Raw genomic sequence first — 23160 nt, 5'->3', positions numbered from 1 at the left:
TGTTATCTGCTTTGATGATCTTGCTAACTGCATGCCCTCTTCCCCTCCTGTGGCCTCGCTGCACAAGGCTTTCTCCTTCCTCTTACCCCTATTCTATTGAACTCTCTAATTCAAGAGTGAACCAGTACTCTCAATCATTCATATCTTTCTCTGGTAAATTCTGGAACTCCCTGTCTGCCTCTGTATTTCCATCTTTTTACGACAATTTTTTTAAGGAGGTTTCAAGACATTTGTCCCTGAATTTTGGCTAATTCTTCATCAATCTGTGAAGGAACTAGCATTTTATGTAGGCCTTTTTAATTTTTTTTTAAAGGTCATAATTAATAACTATTCATTAGTAAAGGAAATGTTGTAGAACTTCAATTAATTCACTACATGTCTCACTAGAGAAGCATAAGCAATTTACACTTCTGGTCCCCTACTTTTTGGATGAATGGACTTAAACTGTATTATTACCATTATTATCAGTCAACTGTAATAATAACATGAGTTTGAATAACATGATTTCTATTTAACGCAACTTGATATCAAAGGAGATACAATTAAATAGCGCAATTTATTCTATTTAATGCGGTTAACTTGACACAGTGATGTCATGCACACCCACGCTGCTTCTGGTTAGAACCACACTGGGGTGGGATCCTAGAAACTAATGACAAGTGGAGCAACTTCTGGCTATGAAATGGTATCCATGAATACATAGGGAGACATTGTTGCCATGGTAATGAAGTTGCTGGCAGATTACCAGTAAAACCACCTACTAAGGAGGTGTTAGTGTCTCTTAGTATACATTTAAATTCACACAACATTTCTATTAGCTTTTTACAAGCCTTACCACCAAGAAAGGATTGTTTTGTGATGTACAAAGTGAAATCTTGCATGGAACACAGAAAACAAAGCAGATGATGCATTTGTCTGCTACTGATCAGCGTCGGCTGCTGCTGCTTCTTGTGATCCCTTTTAGGATGTGTGTTGCTTTCACCACAATATGTTTCCACAATGTGTTTCCATCCCTCTGTTGCCTTCTATAATAGTTATCATATCTTTGTATTCATATATGATCATGAGGATCACCCTGACTCTGTGGCACAGAGTGATAGTTAAGAGATACTAAGCTGTTCCTTCTCATAGTCCTCACTTCTCAATCTACTGGAGCTAACCTGCAGTGTGAGTGGATTATTTTTCTGCATTTTCACCTAGTGTCCTACACTATGGCATACAAACATCCTTCAACCTCTTCACAGGAAAGTGATTCCAAGAAATCAAGAAAGACTGTAACCATTGTAAAGAAATTGGGTGTTAGATCACTATGCTAGGGGAGAAGACCTCGGTGATTGACCATGCAATAGGAATGAGGGAGAGCAAATTGCATACAATCAGAGCTTATAAAATGAGAACGTGGTTTCTGTGACTTAGTCACGTATTAATACATTTTTTTAAGGTTTGAGTAACAAAATCCCTAAAATAGGCAAGACTTTTCCAGTGGCCCGGAATGCAACTCTTTCCCTATTAATATTGTTTTCTCTGAGAAAATTGTTTTAATAACATAATTTTAAATCATTCCATGTCTCCAGAATGTAATCCTTGTGTTAATCAAGAGTTGACTTATTATTATTATTATTATTATTATTATTATTATTATTATTATTATTATTTTTATTATTTTATTTTTATTACTATTATTATTATTACTACTATTATTGTCATTATTATTTATTTACAGTTTTAATACTTTGTCTTTGTATCGAAGGTTACTCTATCTTGGCAGTCAGTGTGGTCCCTTTATAGAAGATAAGAAAACACTGGCTGCTGTAGCCTCATGACACTACAATAATTCATTCACTTAATGGGGGCACATATTGTCCTTAAGGGTGGACCAGGGGTTGGAATAGCAGCAAATACTGTTTAAAACAGCTTCATTATAATGAGAGAATCTTGCTGTGCAGAGGTGATTGTATTGCCACTAGTGCTGCCTAGGAACTGACTATGATGCTACAAGTGATCCTGCATACAAAATAAGAAACTTAATAAATGAAACAAAATGATGCTAATGATAGTAATAATAATAATAATAATAATGATGATAATATTCATAAAAGAAAAAACCCTTTACATTGGAACCTTGAGTTACAAGTGCCCTGACTTATGAACAATCCAAGATACGAGCTGTCAATTGGTCAGTATTTTGCTTTGATTCACAAGCCAAAATTTGAGTTGTGTGGTAGCTCCAGGTATGCCACTGCTACTTGGTGCAGCCAATGCCCAGCATCCTGCCTCCAACATGTTCAGTTGACTTTTTTTTTTTTTTGGAAACGAAAAAACCTTTTATGTGTTATGCTAGCATTTTGTGCTTTTTGTGCTGTTATTTAGGCTAATTTCTTTTGTCTGATCATGGGTTCTATGCAAGTGAGTGCAAAGGACAGTGCTGGGAAGAAAAAGCATATGATTTCCCTTGAATAGGAGAGGACCCAAACTCCCATTGCAGTTGCCAGATTTACCAGATATTGTAAGGTTTCACTGAAAAGTTGGTCTGCTGCATATCGTGGATTTTTTTTTTATATTCTGCTATCACATACTGAAATAATAAATTAGCTAATGTATTTCTAAACATGTACAGGCAACCCCCGCTTACTGAATGGGTTATGTTCCTAAAAAAACGTTCGTCAAGCGAACTTTCGTTAAGCGACCCAATTATAACAAGTTTGACCCCCTGACTTGAACTTTCATTGAGAGTAAACAAAGCGAGTGCATCATAGTACAGTGAAAGGTTTAACCGTTTCAAGGCTCAAATAGGTTTTTGGGTCATGTCTGTGAGACGCAATTTTGGCCAAATAATCGAGGTTTGCAAAAATGGAAAAAAATCAATATTCTCATGCATAAGAGAGTGTTACGCATCTACTAAAAAAATTAGGTCTCTACTCACCCTGAAAAGTGGTGCAATAATGATGGGAAGTTGGCTTTTTGGTGTTACGTTGTGTGCTTTTGAGTATTGCCATCATAGCGGGTGGTTATTTTTCGCCGCAACTTGTGCAGGTGTTCTCACTAAATTACACAGAATTTTTGCCTGATTTGAACTGCAGTTGCTCAGAACTGCTCCAGAATGTGCTAGGGTAATGCTTTTTCACACTTGTGCATACATTATACCCATACAAATAATATAAAATACGTTTTCAGAGTGTTCTTTTGATGTATATACTATCATGAGCGAGGATATGCATGCCCATATGTGGTAATATACAAAATACGCAATATACTACTAATAAACGAATAATATCTGGCATATTTGCTCTCTAACAACAAGATTTGATCATTACTCTTATTATTTCTGTAAATAAATGCACAAATAGCCACTAGTGATGTCATAAAATAATAATAATTGTGAAAAAAGGGGCATCTGATACTCTACTGTATAGATGCTATTGTGACTATATTTTTCTTACCACGCAACTGATGCCACGTCCCATGAGTTGAGGGAGGATGGGAGAATGTCATCTGGCAACTAGCAGCAGCCAGGAGGCACGCAGTTTAATTCTGTGACTTGTCAAATATGGAAGCACGATCATGGGCAGGAGGCACTTCCCTCAAAGCCACGATCGTGGTCCGGAGCACTGAAAGGGTTAATGAAAGTAAAAATTATGAAGTTAAACATTTAGGCAGTTTAATTTAAGTCCTTAAAATTTACACTAATGTATGCATGTAAGTAATCTTAGATATATGAAGGGAGGGAGAGTGGAGCGGGAAAGACGCTAGCCACAACCTGTGGAATGTAAACAAAGGGCACATCATTGTACTGCATACAAAACTTATGTAACACATTTCCACAAGAGTGTCCATTTTATCCATTGCAGAGTCACGAGTTCGGATGTTTTTTTTTTAACTTGCAAGGAAGATATTGTCTCACCAGCCTTCTTAATAGAGTCTGCTGACTTGAAAATAGTAGAGACAGTTGATGGAGTCAAGCCATAGTGGCGGGCAATGCTATTAGTTTTCTCGCTTCTCTTGTGTCTGTGAATAATATCCAGCTTCACTTTGAGAGTAAGAGACTTCTTGGTCTTAGCAACGCTAGGCAGTATTGCAGGGAGTTTTGGTGGTATGTTGAGTGAGGGAAGACGAGCTGCTGCTGACGCTCTTATTGTTTTGAACTAGGAGTGAGTGGTGCACTTTTTGTCCACGAGAGGTGCTGGTGTATTCAAAAGCCTGTCGGCTTTTGTGATAAGGCAGTGCTTTCAAACTTACGTAAAATTACCTGGATAAAATTTCGTTAAAGCGTGTTTGGTGTTCGTTAGACGAGCAGATGGTATTAAAAGGAAACGTTCGTTGTAGTGAAATTTTGTTGTGTGAACGTTCGTTAAGCGGGAGTTGCCTGTATCTATGATATAAACACTTTAATAATAGAAGTAAGGTTATATACAAGCAAGCCCCGCTTAACGAAGGGGTTACGTTCCTAAAAAACCCTTCATTAAGCGAAACTTTGTTAAGCAAACCGATTATAATAACTTTAACCCCTGACTTGAACTTCCATTGAGAGTAAACAAAACGAGAGTGCATCATAGTACAGTGAAAGGTTTAATGAAAGTAAAAATTATGGAAGTAAACATTTTGGCAGTTTAATTTGTCATTATAATGTACACTAATGTATGTATGTACGTAACTTTATAATGTTGATGATCTTAAATTTATGAAGGGAGGGAGAGTGAAACGGGAAAGACACTAACCGGCAACTTGTGGAATGTAAACAGGGTGCATCATTGTATCACATACAAAACTTATGTACCACATTTCCACAAGGCTTTCCATTTTATCCATCGTAGTCACGAGTTCAGATGGGTCTTTTAGCTTGCAAGGAAGATACGGTCTCACCAGCCTTCTTAATAGAGACTGCTGACTTGAAAATAGTAGTGATAGTAGATGGAATCAAGAGGGTGGCGAGCAATGCTATTAGTTTTCTCGTCTTGTGTCTGTGAATAATATCCCGCTTCACTTTGAGAGTAAGAGACTTCCTGGTCTTCTTAGCAATGCTAGACGACATTGCAGGGCGTTTTGGTGGTAAGTTGAGCGAGGGAAGACAAGCTGCTGCTGACGCTGTTATTGTTTTGAACAGGGGGAGTGAATGGTGCGCGTGTTGTCCACGGGAGATGCTGGTGTATTCAAAAGCCTGTTAGCTTGCATGATATGGCAGTGCTTTCAAACTTGGAAAAAATTACCTGGATAAAACTTCGTTAAAGTGAGTTTGGTGTTCGTTAAATGAGCAGATAGTAGTAAAATGAAACCTTCATTGTAGTGAAATTTTGTTGTGTGAACCTTCGTTAAGCGGGAGTTGCCTGGACATGCATTGTTTTTTGTTTTTGTTTTTTTCATACCATCTCTATTCCTGGGACAAAAAGTACTTAATTCCTCAATTGATAACTCGAAGTCAGTATGATATTTTTCACTTCTAGTCTGAAAAGTAGACTACAAGAAACTATAAACATACAAAGCCCGTAAATGAGTTCATTTTCATAACTTAGAAATCAAACCAACCAAACTTCTTCTGCATAGATGTTTTCGGTGTCACATAGCTATGTTAGCTGTTGGACTGTGGCCATCTTCACGAGTTATTTTTAGTCTAAAGGCATACCACGTTCAGGCTATGGCAAGACAAAGCTTGAGAATATGGTGATAAAAACACTACAACACCCTTGGGTTTTTTTTGGTTTTGGCCACAATTTTTTTTCTTTAAGAAAACAAAACAAAAAAATTGCTCTACTCTTTCCTTGTGAAGCTATAACCTCTGCAGAGGTGAGGTGAAATGTGTGTTAAGGTTTTGTGCTGTATTAAAGTCTCTAAAAATGAAAGAACTTGGTTCACCTGGCAACTATATTTTTCCTCAATGTGATGTTAGTTATATGAACTCAATAATTATAAAGAAATACCATAGTAAAATAACAGAAAAATACTAGGAGGAAAAGCATGGTAAATCAATAGATACATTGTATTATAGTGTTTAGAGATGACAACTCTGTACCACAAGACAATGCTGACCTGAATTAAACCAGTTGGTGAACACTGAAAACTTTGACATTTTGGGTCCTCTCCTATTAAAGTATGATATCATAGAAAAAACATGAGCGAGGTGTGAATAAAAAAAGAATTGTAGCAGTTAAGTTCAGCAATAAAGTGTAGCTTAGAGAGAGTAACAAGTAAGTTAACTTCATTGATGAAGCAAGAGTTAACAAAAGCGTCTGAAAAAAGCTCAAAATGAGGCAAACTTCTCCCATGTCTTCTGCCTGGCACCTACCTCTTCTATCCTCCACCTCTGCTAGCACATTCCATTAACCCAAATCATTTGATCTCTGAGGTCAATATACTTTAGAAAACGAGTTTATTTATTGACATTCCCTTTTGTTCTGTTTTATTTTTATTGAATTTGTTATTTTTTAATGTCTTTTCTTAATTGAAAACATCCACCCCAAAAAATGGGATGTATTTTGGATGGCTGAAATGGTTTAATGGAATTTTGATAAATTTCAACCTTGCAAAATTGATTTGAGTTAAAAGTAAATTGAGATTAAGCTTCATCAAGAAATTAATTTAACTTGTAATTCAAGGTACCACTGTATATATGGATACATAATAACATACTGAAACAAATGACCCTTTACTTGTATGTAGAGTCAGTGAGTGTGCACTTTGGTGTTTCTAAAGACGAAGCATAGCTAGTCATATACCAGACAAGGAGTAGTAAAGATCATAAAGGGGAAATATTGTATAATGGTGGTATACTGTATAATTAGGAAAGCCTCCATTTTGTTGTGCATAATTGTTATATAATTGTACAATGAAACAAAATACCATACCTCAAACCCATGAGGTATGAGTTGCATCTGTGTGTAATAGATTAGTATATACATAAACCTGTAATACTTTATGTATATTGTGTACTATATTCATTGTTTGTTTTTGTTTATTTGTTTATTCATATTTCAATTTTTTGGTTATGATTTCATTGTGGATGTGTTTCAGGGGTTGCATGTCGTCCAGCAGCATATGGTTTCCCAAATATTGTTGCATTAGTTCAGTCCTTGGGAGATCTGGTGACTGTTCGAGGGAAAGGAATGAAAAGAATTCTTGTACTCAATCAAGATTTTGTTCCTATACCTTCCTTTTCAAACATGATTAGTCAAAGGTATGTGTTGAATTATTAATTAGTATTCCACTCTCATAAAGAATAGTGTGGAAAGTGACTGAAGCTCTACAGTTGTGATTAGATATGAGCTACTGTCTTCTAGTATTAAAATTTTGTTTTCATGTCTTGTATTAATATCTGATATTTTTCAGTTTTAGGAATGATGGGAATATTTTTAATTCCAGTGTATATGGAGATGGTGGGAATAGTGTGACTGCAAGTAACGATCCCAGCCAACATGCTTCAGCTTCACAGCAGCCTCTACCACACAGTGTTTCAAATGCTGCACACTATGAATATCAACGGTTAATGCAGGGTATGATGATTTTTAGAAGAATGAAATTTTCTTGAAAAAAATTTTAGCCTGTGTGTGTCTCTTATAAATATTAACAGAATGATACTGGCATGTTAGAAGTCCATCAAAGTGTACATAGGGAAGCGGTGGCATAGTGGATAAGGTGGTGAGCGTTGGATCGGGCAGACGTCCACGCGTAGGTTCGAATCCCACCACATAAAACCTTAAACACTTTGCCATTTGTCAAGTGGTTTAAAGTTACCTACATGTCATCCTGATACCCAGGTTCTAGGTGGTTACACCCAAGATGAGCTTGGGCGGTGATATGGGCCCTAATATGGGTACCATTATAAATAAAATTGCCTGTGCCACTAATGGGCGGAAGCTGAACAGCGCTTCCCATACACTCTTCAAGTGTGCCTACAGGTGCTATAGGCTTTAACGTAAAAAAAAAAAAAAATACATGGGGAACTGAGGAACATAAAGATATGCAAAGAAAGGTGATTAAGTGCTTAGATAATATGATAATAAGAGATGGAAGAATACTACTAGTTGAAGACTTTAACTGTAAAAAAATAAACTGGAGAGAGATGGAAGTAATGGATAATGCTGGACAATGGAGCAAGGAGGTGTTACATTTGACTATGATGAATACGATAGACCACTGGGTGGAGGAGTCCACAAGGTACAGGGGGAAGAAGAACTGTCGTTGCTTGACCTAGTATTCACAAAGAAGCCAGAGCTCCCTCCCAGCATACAATACCTTAGTCCATTGGTAAGAAGTGATTGTGTAACATTAGAGATGGAAATACAGGAGGAGGATGGGATAAGATACAGAGGACTACTAAAAAGAGAGATTAAATTATGCAAGAGCAGATTTTGAAAAATTAAGGAAATTTTTTGCTGATATTGAATGGAGAAACATTATGTACGGAAGAACAATACAAGGGAAATATGAAATATTCAAACAAATATAATGATGGAGTAAAAAAATACGTACCTATTTATAGAGTTAAGAAAACAATACATGCTTGGTACAATGCTAGATGCACAGATGCTAAAGAGGTAAAAGATAGAGCATGGAAGAAACTCATAAAACAGAGAAATGACAATAACAGGCAACAGTATACAAGTAAGGATGCAAGAAATTAATATAGTAGAGTAAGGAGAGAGGAAGAAAGAAACTTTGAGAAAGATGTGGTGCGTAAAAGTGAGGACGAACCTAAGCCTTTCTACAAATTTATAAATGGTAAGATGAAGAACAAGGAAACAATAGAAAAAAATAATTAAAAGGAGGGAAGATATACCAAACAGAGAAGGAAATGTGTAAAATAATGAATGAGAGCTTCAAAACTGTGTTCATTATAGAAGAGGATTTTACAGAACCAAATAGGACATTGCATTGCTAAGGATTACATGAAATGACAGTGCACAAAGAAGATATTGGAAGATTATTAGATAATTTGGATGTCAGAAAAGCAATGGGGCCGGATGGTGTTTCAGGCTGGGTGCTAAAAGAATGTAAAGAGTAACTGTTGGATGCAATTTGGGAAATAATTACAAGTTCACTAAATGAAGGAAAAGTTCCACTACAATGGAAGAGAGCCAACATAATACCAACATTTAAAGGAGGAAAGGCAACTGAGCCATTAAATTACAGACCGGTGTCATTTATAAGTGTTATGTGGAAGTTGTATGAAATAATTATCAAAGAAAATGGGTTAAACATCTGGAAGAAGAACAAGTTATGTTGAATAGACAATTTGGGTTCAGGACAGGATGGTCATATGTGTCAAACTTATTAAGTTTCTACTCAAATGTAATAGAAGGACTTTAAAGCAGAGATGGATGGGTGGACACAGTATACCTGGACATAAAAAAGGCTATTGATAAAGTTTTTGGATTAAGTATTTTGGTAGTATATATTGGAAAGAAACCATTCAATCTTCCTAGACAAGTACGTACAATGATGGGGTGAGAAAGTATGTTCCGGTATACAGAGTTAGAGAGTAAATGCTAATTGTATAATGCTAAATTAGCGAAAGTTAAGAAGAGAAAGAATGCTTCTTGGAAGAAATTAAGGAAACAGAGAAATTAAGAAAATAGGAAGCAATATAATAAGGCATGAAACGAATACATTAGAGGAGGGAGGAGAAAAGTAAGTGTGAAAGGGATGTCGTGAAAAGATATGGAAAGGATTGAACTCAAGCTATTCCAGAAGTGTATAAATGGAAAAATGACAAACTGAGACACCATCATCAAGTTAACTAAGGGAAATAAGATATATGAAACATTGGAAGAAATGAGTGAACTAATGAATGAGCACTTTAGATCAATATTTAATGTAGAAGGAGATTTTATAGAATCAAATGATGAAATGATGCAGGAAGGGTTACGAAATGTTACGGTGCATAAACAGGAAATTAGCAAATTAATAGGAAAGGTAGAAAAGGAAAAGCAATGTGGCCAGACAGAGTGTCAGGAAGAAAACTGAAAAAATGTAGAGAACAATTGGTAGACCCACTTTGGGATGTGATCAACAGCTCATTAAGAGAAAGGAGAGTAGCAAGGGAATAGTTTACTATGGTAAATACAATGGATCATTAGATGGAAGAGTCAGCAAGATACAGGGAGGAAGAAGAACCATCATTGCTTGACTTAGTATTCACAAAGAAGTGAGCGCCCTCTCCCAGCATACAATACCTTAGTCCAGGGGTTCTCAATCTTTTTAATCATATGTATGTACCCCTCGAAGTCTTTCAGTATTGATCACGTACCCCTTTCCCACAATGCAGCGTCAGGAAGGGTAAGAATAAATGCATGGTTTATTGACTTAGTTTATTAAGTTTAATTTGTGTTATATATGTGGAGCAGACAAAATTTTTAATTGATATTAGTATGTTTCTATGAGGTAGTGTCGATAGGAACTGGTACCTCACAGGGAGACACTATATGTGACTTACATTCAATACATTTACCAAAAAGGAACTATATCAGACAATTTTCAATCATTATGGCAGTGAACTAGTGTTGTTTCCAGCTAGTTGCAACTTGTAACTAGTGATAGTGATAAATAAGTCACTGTGTGTGTGAATAACATATAAAATAATAAATCGGAACAAATATTATAGGTTTGCAAGGTTGTGTGGCAACTGTAATCCAAGAGAGCTTCCTCTCAAGTGGTATAACTCCAAGAGTTTCCTTGTTAACGTTGTTAACGTGTCCTGGTTCTAGTGAAGGACACATCCAGCCTAGCACATGTAGGCCACATTGTATACTATAAACAAATTTGCAGTTATACAAAGCTGAAGTATTTTGAGAAACCTGCCACGTACACCCAAAATTCCTCTCAAGTACCCCTGGGGGTACGCGTACCCCCAGGCTGAGAATCCTTGCCTTAGTCCAATGGGAAGAAGTGATCATGTGACATTAGAGTTGGAAATGCAGGAGGAGGATGGGATAAGATAGAGAGAGGACTACAAAAAAGAGAGATTGAATTATACAAGAGCAGATTTTGAAAAATTAAGAAAATTTTTTGTTGATATTGAATGGAGGAACATTATGAATGTAAGGACAATACAAGGGAAATATGAAATATTCCTACAGAAATATAACGAAAGAGTAAAGAAATATTTACCTGTCTATAGAGTTAAGAAAAGTATACATGCTTGGTACAATGCCAGATGTACAGAAGCTAAAAAAAGCAAAATATAAAGCTTTGAATAAACTCAAAGCAGAGAAATGACAATAACAGACAGTAGTATAAGGATGTGAGAAATTAATATATTAGAGTAAGGAGAGAGGAAGAAAGAAACTTTGAGAAAGATGTGGTGTGAAAAACAGATGAATCCAAGCTTTTCTACAAATTTATAAATGGTAACATGAAGAATAGGGAATCAATTGATGAAATAATTAAAGGAGGGAAGACATACCAAATAGTAAAGGAAATGAGTGAAATAATGAATGGGAGCTTCAAAACTGTGTTCACTGAAGAGGATTTTGCAGAACCAAATAGGACATTGCATTGCTGAGGATTGCAGGAAATCATAATGCACAAAGAGGATATTAGAAGGTTATTAGATCATTTCTATGTCAGAAAAGCAATGGGGCCAGATGGTGTATCAGGCTGGTTATTAAAAGAATGTAAAGAACAGCCAGGGTGTTCGACCATGCAAACCCCTCAGATGCCAAGGCACCAGAGGGGCTTACCTACCCGTATGACAGATGCAGGGGAAAGCTTGTGTCTTAAGAGGGATGGGAGGATCCCCTCGCCCTACTTTTAACTTTGGGGGTGCCGATGGGTTTCCAGACGTGGCACCTGTCCGTCGGACCATTCCTGGGATAAGCCTTTGGAGGGTTCTACGTATAGGCTCCTGGAATGTCCTGGGCCTCTCAGAGGATCAACAATTGCCTCATCTATCGGATGAGCTCAGTAGGCTAAGGATGGATATGGTGGGACTGAAACAAGGAGGCCTGGCAGTGGCAAGTCTAGTAGCAAAGGTTTTACTTACTATTGGTCTGGCATAAGCAATGGTCACCATGTCAAGGGGTTAGCCATAGGCGTCTCCAGCAGACTGCAGCTGTCCGTTGTTGAGGTTACTCAGGTTGATGAGCATATAATGCAACTAAGGCTAAAGTACAGTCTAGGCTTCATGTCTGTAAATGCACCATGTGGTCCTACCGAGGTGTGTGAAACTGAAAAGGAGGAGACATTATACGCCAAACTCGGCTCTGTACTGGACCAGTGTCCCTGTCGTGATGCACTTATTGTCTTGGGCGACTTTAATGCTGTCGCTGGCACTGAGAGAGCGGGCTACAAGTTATGTGTTGGTCCCCCATGGCTCTGGTACCAGGAACAACGACAGGTCTTTCCTTTTGAATCTTGCAAGATCCAGAAGGTTGAGAATTACAGGTTTGTGGTATCAGAGATCAGCACTGCACCGCTGGACTTGGTATAGAAATGCCAGAGGGGTAGCGAAGGAGATCGACCATATCCTTGTTAGTGCTCGGAGGATCCTTCAGAACTGCAAGATTTTTTTGGAGTGCCGAGTTCTTTGTGACTGATCACAGGCTTGTTGTTGCTACACTCAAGCTGCATGTCAAGTCCAGAAAGCCTCTCAAGATGTGACCACACTGTGTTTCATCTTGAGAAACTGAAGGACTTGACATGTGCCCAGGAGTATGCAGTGACAGTCTCCAATCGGTTTGGAATGCTCAACACCATCGAGGACCCAGTAGAGCTATGGGATACCTTCAAACGTGAGACTCTTGAGGCTGCCAAGAAATGTTTTAGGGAGCGCCCATGGTGACGGAGTGGCTTTGCTTCGGTAGAGACAGTATTGAGAAGAGTCACGCTGCCAGACTTGTTGGGAAACGCAACCAATACAGGGCTCTGTCACATAGGACTAGAGCTCTCCTGAGGAGAGACAAGGAAAGGTATGTTAGGAGTCTCACTGAGGATGTAGAGTGTCATTTAAATGCTAATGACCTCCAACCTACCTATTGAGCCCTGAAGAAACCTTGCTCTAAGTCTACGTCTCAGGCGAGCACTATCCAAACAGCAGATGGACGCCTCGTATCGTACGCAGATGGGCAGATGGCTCATTGGGCTGAGTACTTTGAGCAGCTGTTCACGGTTGATCCTCCAAGCGGACAGCTCCAAACTGCAGGGTTACAGATGCTGGATGCTGATCCACCCATTAATGAAGCTGCACCCTCCATTGATGATGTCAAAGAGGCTGTGGCAAAGTTGAGGGGTGGAAAGGCAGCTGGCATATGTAACATTAGTGCGGAGCTGCTCAAAGCTGAAGGTGAGGCCATGATCCGTGGGTTGCATGCTGTCTTGACTACTGTATGGCATTCAGGTGCCATTCCTCTGACTGGAAAAAGGGATTGGTCATCCCTATCTGGAAGGGGAAAGGGGACCGTCAGGATTGCAGCAACTACCATGGTATAACACTCCTCAGCGTACCAGGCAAGGTGCTTGCCCATTTACTGTTGATGCGTATCTTCAGTCACCTGCTGAAACACCAGAGACCTCAACAGTCTGGGTTCACACCTGATAAGTCAACAACTGACCGGATCATAGCGTTTCGTGTACTGGTGGAGCGCCGATGTGAGTTTCGACAGGGGATGCTTGCAGTCTATGTTGATCTCAAGAAGGAGTTTGATTCAGTGCCTTGAGAGAGACACTGGGATCTGCGTCTCCACAGGATTCCTGCGAAGATTATTGGCCTTTACTCCGGGACTGTGAATGCTGTGAAGTGTGGAGGGGGCATGTCCAGCTTCTTTCCTGTGAATACAGGAGCGAGGCAGGGATGCGTACTTCCTCCATCACTTTTCAACTATTGCATGGACTGGGTACTAAGCAGAGTTGTAGACCAAAATCATTGTGGAGCATCTGTTGGCAATACAGTATTCCCATGCTATTTCGCGGTTTGACTGTTTTGCGGTTTTTATACATACTCGTACATACGTTCTGCGGATTTTTCGCTATATCACGGGGTCTGTGGCGTCACTTACAAATACTGTACGTACAGTAATCTGGTAAGTTGGTGTGTAATAACAATGACAATGTACGTTACTATGTACATAAAGCACTGTACATGTATTGTTCGTTTACATATAAAGTGTTTCCCCACCACTTCACGGTTCGCGATAAAAATTTAAAAATACAGCCATATTGCAGAAAAACACATTTCATGATGATGTGTGAGAGAGAAGGTTTCCAAGCATGTCAAACAAAGAAATGAGTTGACTCAGAGGCTTTGTACATACCCATGGGCACTCATACAAGGCACATAATTGGTTCCCGGCGCGAAGTCGACCAATTAGAGCACAAGTGGATTTATCCCGTGAGTATCATCGCAACCTTACCCAACATCTTCCCTTGTTGTATCCAAGGCCCATAGAATAGAAGGTCGACCTACACGCAGCTCTAAGGGAAAAAGGGCTTGGGCTAGTGACGTCAGTGGGTTCACCAACAGGGGAGCTTCCTCCCAGGAATTGTCTTTCTTACATGGAAACCTCACGCTCTCCCTCTGCCCACTGAGCAAATCATACATACCTGGCATAGGAGACAAGTTTTATGAAGGCTTCTCTGCATCCTATTACTGCCCCACACCCTCTCTCTACCTGCCAGGTCTCTCTCTCTCTCTCTCTCTCTCTCTCTCTCTCTCTCTCTCTCTCTCTCTCTCTCTCTCTCTCTCTCTCTCTCTCTCTCTCTCTCTCTCTCTCTCTCTCTCTCTCTCTCTCTCTCTCTGACCATTGTATCATTATCATATTTAATGATATCAATACTCTTGCTGTTATTAATTATTATTGTTATTATTATTATTATTATTATTATTATTATTACTGTTATTAAACTTTTGCTCTTATTATTAATATTAATATAATGTTGCTGTTTTGTTATTATTATTATTTCATTTTTATGTTACATATATAACTCAGGCAATTTATATCTACACAAGTAACTGAATGAGGACTCTCAATAACTAGACATCGTAAATTTACTAATGTAATAGACTTAAGGTGCAAAATTACCAGGAAAAAAATTATTCTGGTTTTCATTTATCACATACTACATACTACATATTATATACTACTGATAAGTAAAACAGTCATGCACTGCACAACTCAGCATTGTGACCGATGTTGGCGCGGAACAGAGAGAGAATGGGAGAGAGAGAAGCACGTGAACACCTACCAGGCAGCTTGCTAACTGAACCAACATCTCCGCTCTGACCACTTGTGAACCCGCTGATGTCACAGATGCACATATTAGACCCATTTTGAATGCCTCGTAGGTCGACCTTCTATTCCATGGGCCTTGGTTTTATCTTGCCAGTCTCGTCCACGCTGTTGACTGTCTTGCATACTGTATCTTAGTGTTGTGTTCGTGATAACTTTTTTTTGTTTAAGTAGTGATTCGTTAAGCCCTTACAATACTGCCTAAGCCCTGTGCCCCTGCGAAAGCTTCCTCTAGTGAGCCCAAGAGGAAGAGGAAAATGATGACCATCAGTGAAAAAGTGAAACTTTTGGATATGATCAAAGAGGGCAGAAGAGGGTGAGTGTTACGTATCGAGAGAGAGAGAGAGAGAGAGAGAGAGAGAGAGAGAGAGAGAGAGAGAGAGAGAGAGAGAGAGAGAGAGAGAGAGAGAGAGAGAGAGAGAGAGAGAGAGAGAGAGAGAGAGAGAGAGAGAGAGTAAATGTATAATTACTGTATAAGGTTTTATAACTAAATAGATTTAAGTAAAATACTTTATATGTAAAGTATAAATACTGTTTACATAGTTTAAACATTCTGGTACCCACATACACATACATGAAAATTCCTAGGGGGGGCAAATCCTGCTTCGCAGTTTTTCACCTTTCGCGGGGGATTCTGGTATCCATTAACCACAATAAACGTGGAATCACGTACTCGGATTACAGATCTTGTTTTTGCTGATGATGCAGTATCTGTGCTGAGTCACTGGTGGTTCTGATAATGGCTCTAGAGGCACTGTATGAGGAGGCGGAGCCCCTGGGACTCCAGGTTTCCTGGCCCAAGACCAAGGCTTACTGGATGAAACAGTGTCTGTCCATTCATGTGGCGAGGACGTTGAGATCTCGGAATGTTTCACATACCTTGGTACTGTAGTGCGTAACAACGATGGGTCGTGCTAGGAAGTTGTTCTGCGGATTGGCCTGGCCCATGGCAGTTTGGACTTGTTCAACACGAGTATTTGGTGTTGTCGGTACCTGTGCAGATGGACTAATATTCAGATCTTCAAGTTGTTGGTGATCCCTGTCTTACAATACGGTTGTGAGACAGGGACACTAAACACCAGTCTGAAGAGGCAAATTGATGTCTTTGGTACTAGATGCCTTCACAGGATCATGGGGTATCGCTGGTATGACTGTGTCAAATCAGGGATTGCTCTGTGAGACTGATTCGAGGCTGATTACCAGCATAGTTCATCAATGCCATCTGTGACTATATGGGCATGTGGCATGCTACCCAGAAGCTGATCTTGCATATCGGGTTGTCTCTGTGTGAGGGAAACGGGGGGCCACGATCTCTCGCCCTCAAAATATATGATGTTAAGCCAGGATTAGACTAGCCCTTTGGAAAGGAAAACAAAACAAAACAGAATGAGTGTATTAACATTAAGAGACAATAACAAACAACCGAACCACTTCTGTCGTGTGCAAGGAGACGGCGTGCTGAGTCAATGGGGTTAGGCGCACCAGTGAAGATCCATTCAGCAACAAGCCAGGAGGTGAAGTCCAGAAGCTGGTGTGTGGCAGGGAGATGACAGTGGTGGCAGGTGAAGATATGGAGAGAAGCAGCAGGAGCCCAGGCTGGCTGCTCTTCCGGTGAGACGAGGAACCAGCTCGAAGAGAGGCAAGGTGTTCACCAAGAGACGTGTCTGTCCTGACCTCAAAGCCAGCCTCCCATCGTAGCCTTGGAAAGGGTGGAGCCAAGGCCAGTAGCAAAGCTTCGTGGTACTGAAGCCTCATGGTGGGAGGAGCCAAGGCCAGTAGCAAGCCTCGTGGTACTGAAGCCTTGTGGTACCGGAGATCCAAAACTTAACAAGGGCCTGCCTGAGGGGTATAACGAAGCTGGCTGGGCATATAGAAGCTTATAGAAGGTAGTTAGGAAGGGAGGAAGAGCCGACACGGCGGATCTCCCTTACATATCCCCCCAAACAAGAATCTGCTGCAAGTAGATTACACAATATTAGTAGGATCAACAGGATCTATTAAGTAAGTCAGCACCTAGATTATCTTTTCCTGCTACATGAACGACTCTGAATTTGTAGGCCTGAAGAGACAAGGCCCAGCGAAGCAGTCTATCATTCTTGCCTTTGAAGGTAGACAGGTATAACAGAGGCTTGTGGTCAACCTCCAAGATGAATTCCTTACCGCGAAGGTAGAAGTCAAACCTGTTGATGGCAAAAATGACTGCAAGGCACTCCCGTTCGATGGTGGAGTACCGGGTTTCACGGTTGAGTAGCATCCGGCTGGCATAGGCAACAGGATGGGGACAGTCGTTGTAGTACTGCAGAAGAATGGCCCATCCTTCCCGGGTGCCGAGAGTGCTTCTAGCGTAGCAGCTTCATCCAGAACCTGAACACAATGGACTTGGGCTCGGCGATGGTATTTCTTTGAAATATTAACATGGAAGACTTTAGGCCCTTGGGAACATCAACAAGATGGTCAACCTTACCCCTTTTCTCCAAGATCTTATAAGGGCCTTTCCAGGACACAAGGAACTTGCTGGTATCACTGGGTAGCAGGATAAGAACCTCTTCTCCTGGCTTGAAGTTCCTATCTTGGGATTTGTGGTTGAAGTAAGTCTTGTAGAGGCGGCTGCTTACTTCAGCGTTCTGAACAGCAATCTTGCTGCACTCCTCCAATTTATCTCGAAGCTCTAGAACATACTGGAAGCTGGTCCGTTCATCTAGTGGGAGTGTCTTGTCTTCCCAGAGGTCGAAGCACGGAGAGAGGACCACAGACGCTGCGTCCATAGAGTAGCTCGAAGGGTGGGAATCCTGTCCTGTCACTGGGAGTTTCTCTGAGGGCAAACAAGGTTGGTATTAGATATCTATGCCACTCACGGGGTTTCTCACTGCAGAGCTTCTTTAGGATGGATTTCAAAGGACTGTGCAGCCTTTCGATGCGACCGTTGCCACTGGGATGATAGGGAGTAGTAAAGATGGGTTTGACTCGAGTAGTCGATGTAGTTCCTCCATCAAGGCCGAAGTGAACTGCGTTCCACGGTCGGACAGGACTTCACGAGGGATGCTGACTCGGGAAAAGATGGTGAGGAGAGCTTTGGCCACTGAAATGGAGTCGATATCCTTTAATGGCAGAGCCTCGGGGAATCCTGTGGAAAAATCTATTAGTGTCAAGATATACTTATGACCAGCAGATGATGGAGGTGAGAGGGGTCCAACCAGATCTATTGCAACCTGAGCAGAGGGTTCGGTAACGATGGGCAGAGGCTGCAGGGGGGCTGGTTTTACTTGTCCCTTTCGAGAAAAGCGCTGGCACTTATTGCAAGAATGGCAGTGTACTCTGATGTCAGTACCCATTCCCGGCCAGAAGAATTACTCGGCAACCTTCTGTTCTGTCTTGCGATGAGAGTAGTGACCAGCTAAAGGATTTTCATGTGCAATATTTAATACAATGGGCCGACACTTCCGTGGAACAACTAAACATAGTTTCCCACCTCTGGACAGCGTGAAGAGAGACACTTCCTGTAGATGAGTCCGTCTTGGTAAAGAAACTGGAAGGTGGAGTTGTTCCGGGCTTGGTCTATCTCTCCCATTGCAGCCTAGGTGCGGGTGATGGTCAGAATATCACAGGTCCTCTGAAGATGGTCAAATTCCTCAGGAGTGACAGACAGAGGCTGGAGATCCGGGAGATGAAGTGGGTGGAGGTGCTTCATCCTAGTGGTTGAAGCACGAGTCTCCACAGCACATACTGAGAAAGTAACAAGAGGCAGAGAGTCCTGGGAGACGGATGAAGTAACAGGAGGCAGAGAGTCTTGGGAAACGGATGAAGTAACAGGAGGTAGAGAGTCTTGGGAGACAGAGGAAGGCTTCGAAAAAATCTGGACTGGAAGTGTTACTGCTGAGGCAGACGAGAATCCTGGAACTGAAACTAGCTCATCATAACTGAAGGTAGGATATGGTTCCTTTGGTGTACGAACCCCAGGGACATTACCTATTAGGACACTGGAAAACTTGATGGGAGCTCGAATCGCATCAGTCCAACCTTCAAAGTGAGGACACCTGATGTAACACTGGACGATGGGAAAGGTATTAACGTAGTCTAGGTAGTCAGCAACTTGACAGGAACGGCAGTTGCTAATGTCAGCATCAGGTAGAACTTCTTCTGCAACCACAATGCAGGAACAGCCAGTATCCCTAAGGATTGAAGATGTCCATGATCCATTAATGGTGCCTGAAACAAGGGGCTGAGGAACATTTATGATCAGACAGGCAAAATCCTACTGTGAAAGGTTGAGATGGAGGACTCTCTTTGAAGGCACAAGGGTTCTTGGGGCACCGGGGTGTAATGTGGCCTAACTCACCACACCCATGACACCTAGTAGTGGAAGAAGTCAGTGGAGGTGACGAGTGAACAGGCGGTGTTTTCTTGAGAGGAGGCTTGAAGGATCGTGGAGAAGACCTGAAGGAGGGTTTGCTGGTGTAGTGTGCCGATGCCCAGTCATCAGCTAGCTGCACTGCTTGGACAAGAGACGAAGGTCGGTGTTCTTTGATGAAGGTGCGGATGTCAGGATTCAGCGAAGCCAAGAACTGGTCGAATATCATGAACTCCTTTAGGGAATGGAAGTTTTCCAGAACTTGGGAAGCCTCTAACCAGCTCTGAAATAGATGGGTTAAATGAACTGAAAACTGGGAATAATTTTCCCCGTCTCTTAAGTTTAGCGTTGTGGAAATCAAGGCGATATTCGTCTGCAATCTTCTTAAATCTTGCCAACAGAGACTTCTTAAGAGCGTCATAATCATTGGTAGTTTCAGGAGAGATGGAGACGTATAAATCAGCAGCTTTTCCCGTTAAGAGACATCCCAACCTCATAGCATATGTACTTGGTTCAAGCTGTAACAGCCCTGCCACTCTCTCAAGACGGGTGAGATAAGTAGCGATGTCTTCTCCTTCCTGGTACACTGGTAATGTGGGATGAACAGCTACATCTGGGATGGTAACAGCGTCAGGCTTACCTTGAGCGGTGAGACGCATTCGCTCAGTTTCAGCTTCCAGCTTAGCAAGTTCTAACCTCCCTTGTCGCTCAGCTTCTTTCCTTTGTGCTTGTGCTTGTCGCTCAGCTTCTCGTTCTTGTCACTCAGCTTCTTCCCTCTGTGCTTGTTGCATGGCTGCTCGCTCCTCCCGCTCATATGCCTGTTGGCTGGTGATGTAGTGCACAATGTCTGATCCTGAGAGACCAAGAGCGGCAGCCTGTTTCTGAAGTTGCTCGAAGGAAGACATGGTAGATACGAACAGAATAAATAACCCCAAAAGAAATACAACCCAACATACAAAAACACCTTGCAAAAATTGTAAGCACAAAGACTGAAGAAAATTTGTCAGTCTAAACAAGTGAAGCAATTATAAAATTGTCCACTCAATAACACAGCAAAGGAAGCTATGTGGATAAATAACAACTTACAGGAATGGATGTCTGTAAGGAACTCACTTCCGGGCCTCAGACAGTGAGTGCACGCTCTAGGCGACTATACAGCTGTAAACCTTTCAAGGGGTGGAACAATAGAACGATTAATAACACCTGTCAATCCTGGCAAGGTCGCCATGTGTGAGGGAAATGGGAGGCCATGATCTCTCGCCCTCAAAATATATGATGTTAAGCCAGGATTAGTTAGACTAGCCCTTTAGAAAGGAAAACAAGACAAAACAGAATGAGTGTATTAACATTAAGAGACAATAACAAACAACCGAACCACTGCTGTCGTGTGCAAGCAGACGGCGTGCTGAGTCACTGGGGTTAGGCGCACCAGTGAAGATCCATTCAGCAACAAGCCAGGAGGTGAAGTCCAGAAGCTGGTGTGCGGCAGGGAGATGACAGTGGTGGCAGGTGAAGATATGGAGAGAAGCAGCAGGAGCCCAGGCTGGCTGCTCTTCTGGTGAGACGAGGAACCAGCTCGAAGAGAGGCGAGGTGTTCACCAAGAGACGGTGTGCTGGTGTCTGTCCTGGCCTCAAAACCAGCCTTCCATCGTAGCCTCGGAAAGGGCAGAGCCAAGGCCAGTAGCAAAGCTTTGTGGTACCGAAGCCTCATGGTGGAGGAGCCAAGGCCAGTAGCAAGCCTCGTGGTACCGAAGCCTCGTGGTACTGGAGATCAAAAACTTAACAAGGGCCTGCCTGGGGAGGTGTAACGTATAGAAGCGTATAGAAGGTAGTTAGGAAGGGAGGAAGAGCCGGCATGGCATATCTCCCTTACACTCTGAAAGGGATAACCCAGCATGGAGGAGGCCAAGGGGATGTCCACAGAACTCGTGGTCAATGCCTTTTGCTGTGAGTTACTTGGCAAGGGAAGGGAGCCTGCATGGAGACTTGCGAGGCGTGACCCCATGGAGTGGTGCCATAGGGTAGGCAAGGCGACGCGTCCCCTGGTGTATGTCCTCCGTGATTGATTGATTGAGCTGTTAGATCCAGTTTGGGAAAATGACTACAAATTCATTAAATGAAAGGAGAGTATCACTAGAGTGGAAGAGAGCCAATGTAGTACCGATATTCAAAGGAGAAAAGACAACTGAACCATTAAATTACAGACTGGTGTCACTTACCAGTGTTGTGGGAAAGTTATGTGAAATAATAATCAGGAAAATGGGTTAAACATCTGGAAGAAGAACAAGTTATATTGAACAGACATGACCGTCATGTGTGTTGTACTTAAGTTTCTAATCAAAAGAAGTAGGAGTGGAAAGCAAAGATCAATGGATGGACACAGTATACCTGGACATAGAAAGGGCTTTTGATAACGTCCCTCACAGCAGACTACTTTGGAAACAAGAGAGCATAGGAGGACTGCGAAGAACTTTGGTACACTGGATAAGGGATTATTTTGAAGAACAGGAGATGAGAATAGTGATCAGAGATACATACTCATCTTGGAGTAAAGTAACAAGTGGAGTGCCACAAGGTTCCAGATATGGTGGTACCTTGGAGTGTTTTTTTTGGGGCATTGGAGGACAAACTTTGCTTTGGAGTGCGAACAATAACAAACACGGTCAACAGATAGCGCGCAGCACTGAGCGATCAGCTGACTGCATGCTGGGGCACCACACTGCCTCAGTGCCTCAGGAGTGTTGTTTACAGTTGTTTGGTTGTTGTTTTGTAGTGCCGGGAATAATGATATTAATTTTTTTTAGTTATTAAGATCATTGCCTATCCTAGCAGCACACATGGTCACAAGACATACAGACAGACGTATGGAAGATTCTAGAAGATCCGAGGGGAAGAGAGAGTATCCAGCTCATGAATTAAAAGCCTTAACCTTTATAGCCCGTCAGGCACGATCGTGGCTCTTACGTTAGAGGCCGTCAGGCATGATTGTGGCGCTTTTCAAAAGCCGTGCTCCTTTATGCCACACAGTTTGTTTATGCTTGAGGCTACCTGTCATATATCGAGGCCTGTCATTGGACCATTGTTTTCAAGATGGTGGATAGTTAGCCAATCATGTATCAGCTTTTACAAGGATATGTTTGTGTAGGTGTGACGGCACCAAACGTGAGGATGGTGAGAGCATTTATGTCAATATGCTGTATTTTATCATTTTTTATGTATTTCTTGGTGAGATATAAGATATACATGTATTTCCATGGATAAGTAAGCAGTTCAGAAACATATTATGATACATGACAATATTGGAATCGTTATTTTTATCTCATTATTGGTTTAGATAATAGTGTATAGTGCTGGCTTGATGGAGTTGGCTGAGGAGGATGTGCTGACGCTTGTTTCTGACCACAAAGAAGTTGAATTTTCATTATATTACATTTTGCTTACTTTCCTGCTTTATTTACCTATCTTTTATAGTTATAGCATAATAGTAGTAGTAGTATATATAGTAATTGTATGCCATAAGTAAGAAATTGGGTGAAAAATAAAATTTTTTTGGTCTTGGGAGGTGGTTTGGAACGAATTCTAATTTCTTCCATAAGAATA

General features: G+C 41.2%; 1 protein-coding gene across 5 annotated transcripts in view; it reads left to right on the top strand.

Annotated features, from left to right (window-relative positions):
* The window catches only part of LOC123500624 (meiosis regulator and mRNA stability factor 1-like), a 121345-nt gene that overhangs the window by 77756 nt on the left and 20429 nt on the right, over positions 1 to 23160 (top strand). For all 5 annotated transcript variants that reach the window (XR_006673411.1, XM_045249283.1, XM_045249285.1 and 2 more), the window contains 2 exons: positions 7003 to 7165; positions 7351 to 7481. Coding sequence is in view for 4 of the 5 variants with exons in the window: in XM_045249283.1 (XP_045105218.1) it covers positions 7003 to 7165; positions 7351 to 7481 (294 nt within the window). In the remaining variant the exon portion in view is untranslated. The remainder of the gene's footprint in view (positions 1 to 7002; positions 7166 to 7350; positions 7482 to 23160) is intronic.

This window comes from Portunus trituberculatus, unplaced genomic scaffold (assembly GCF_017591435.1).
Source record: "Portunus trituberculatus isolate SZX2019 unplaced genomic scaffold, ASM1759143v1 PGA_scaffold_452__1_contigs__length_1072529, whole genome shotgun sequence".
Taxonomy (NCBI): Eukaryota; Metazoa; Arthropoda; class Malacostraca; order Decapoda; family Portunidae; genus Portunus; species Portunus trituberculatus.
The sequence above is the reverse complement of the archived record's forward strand: the minus strand, read 5'-3'. Positions and strand labels throughout refer to the sequence as shown.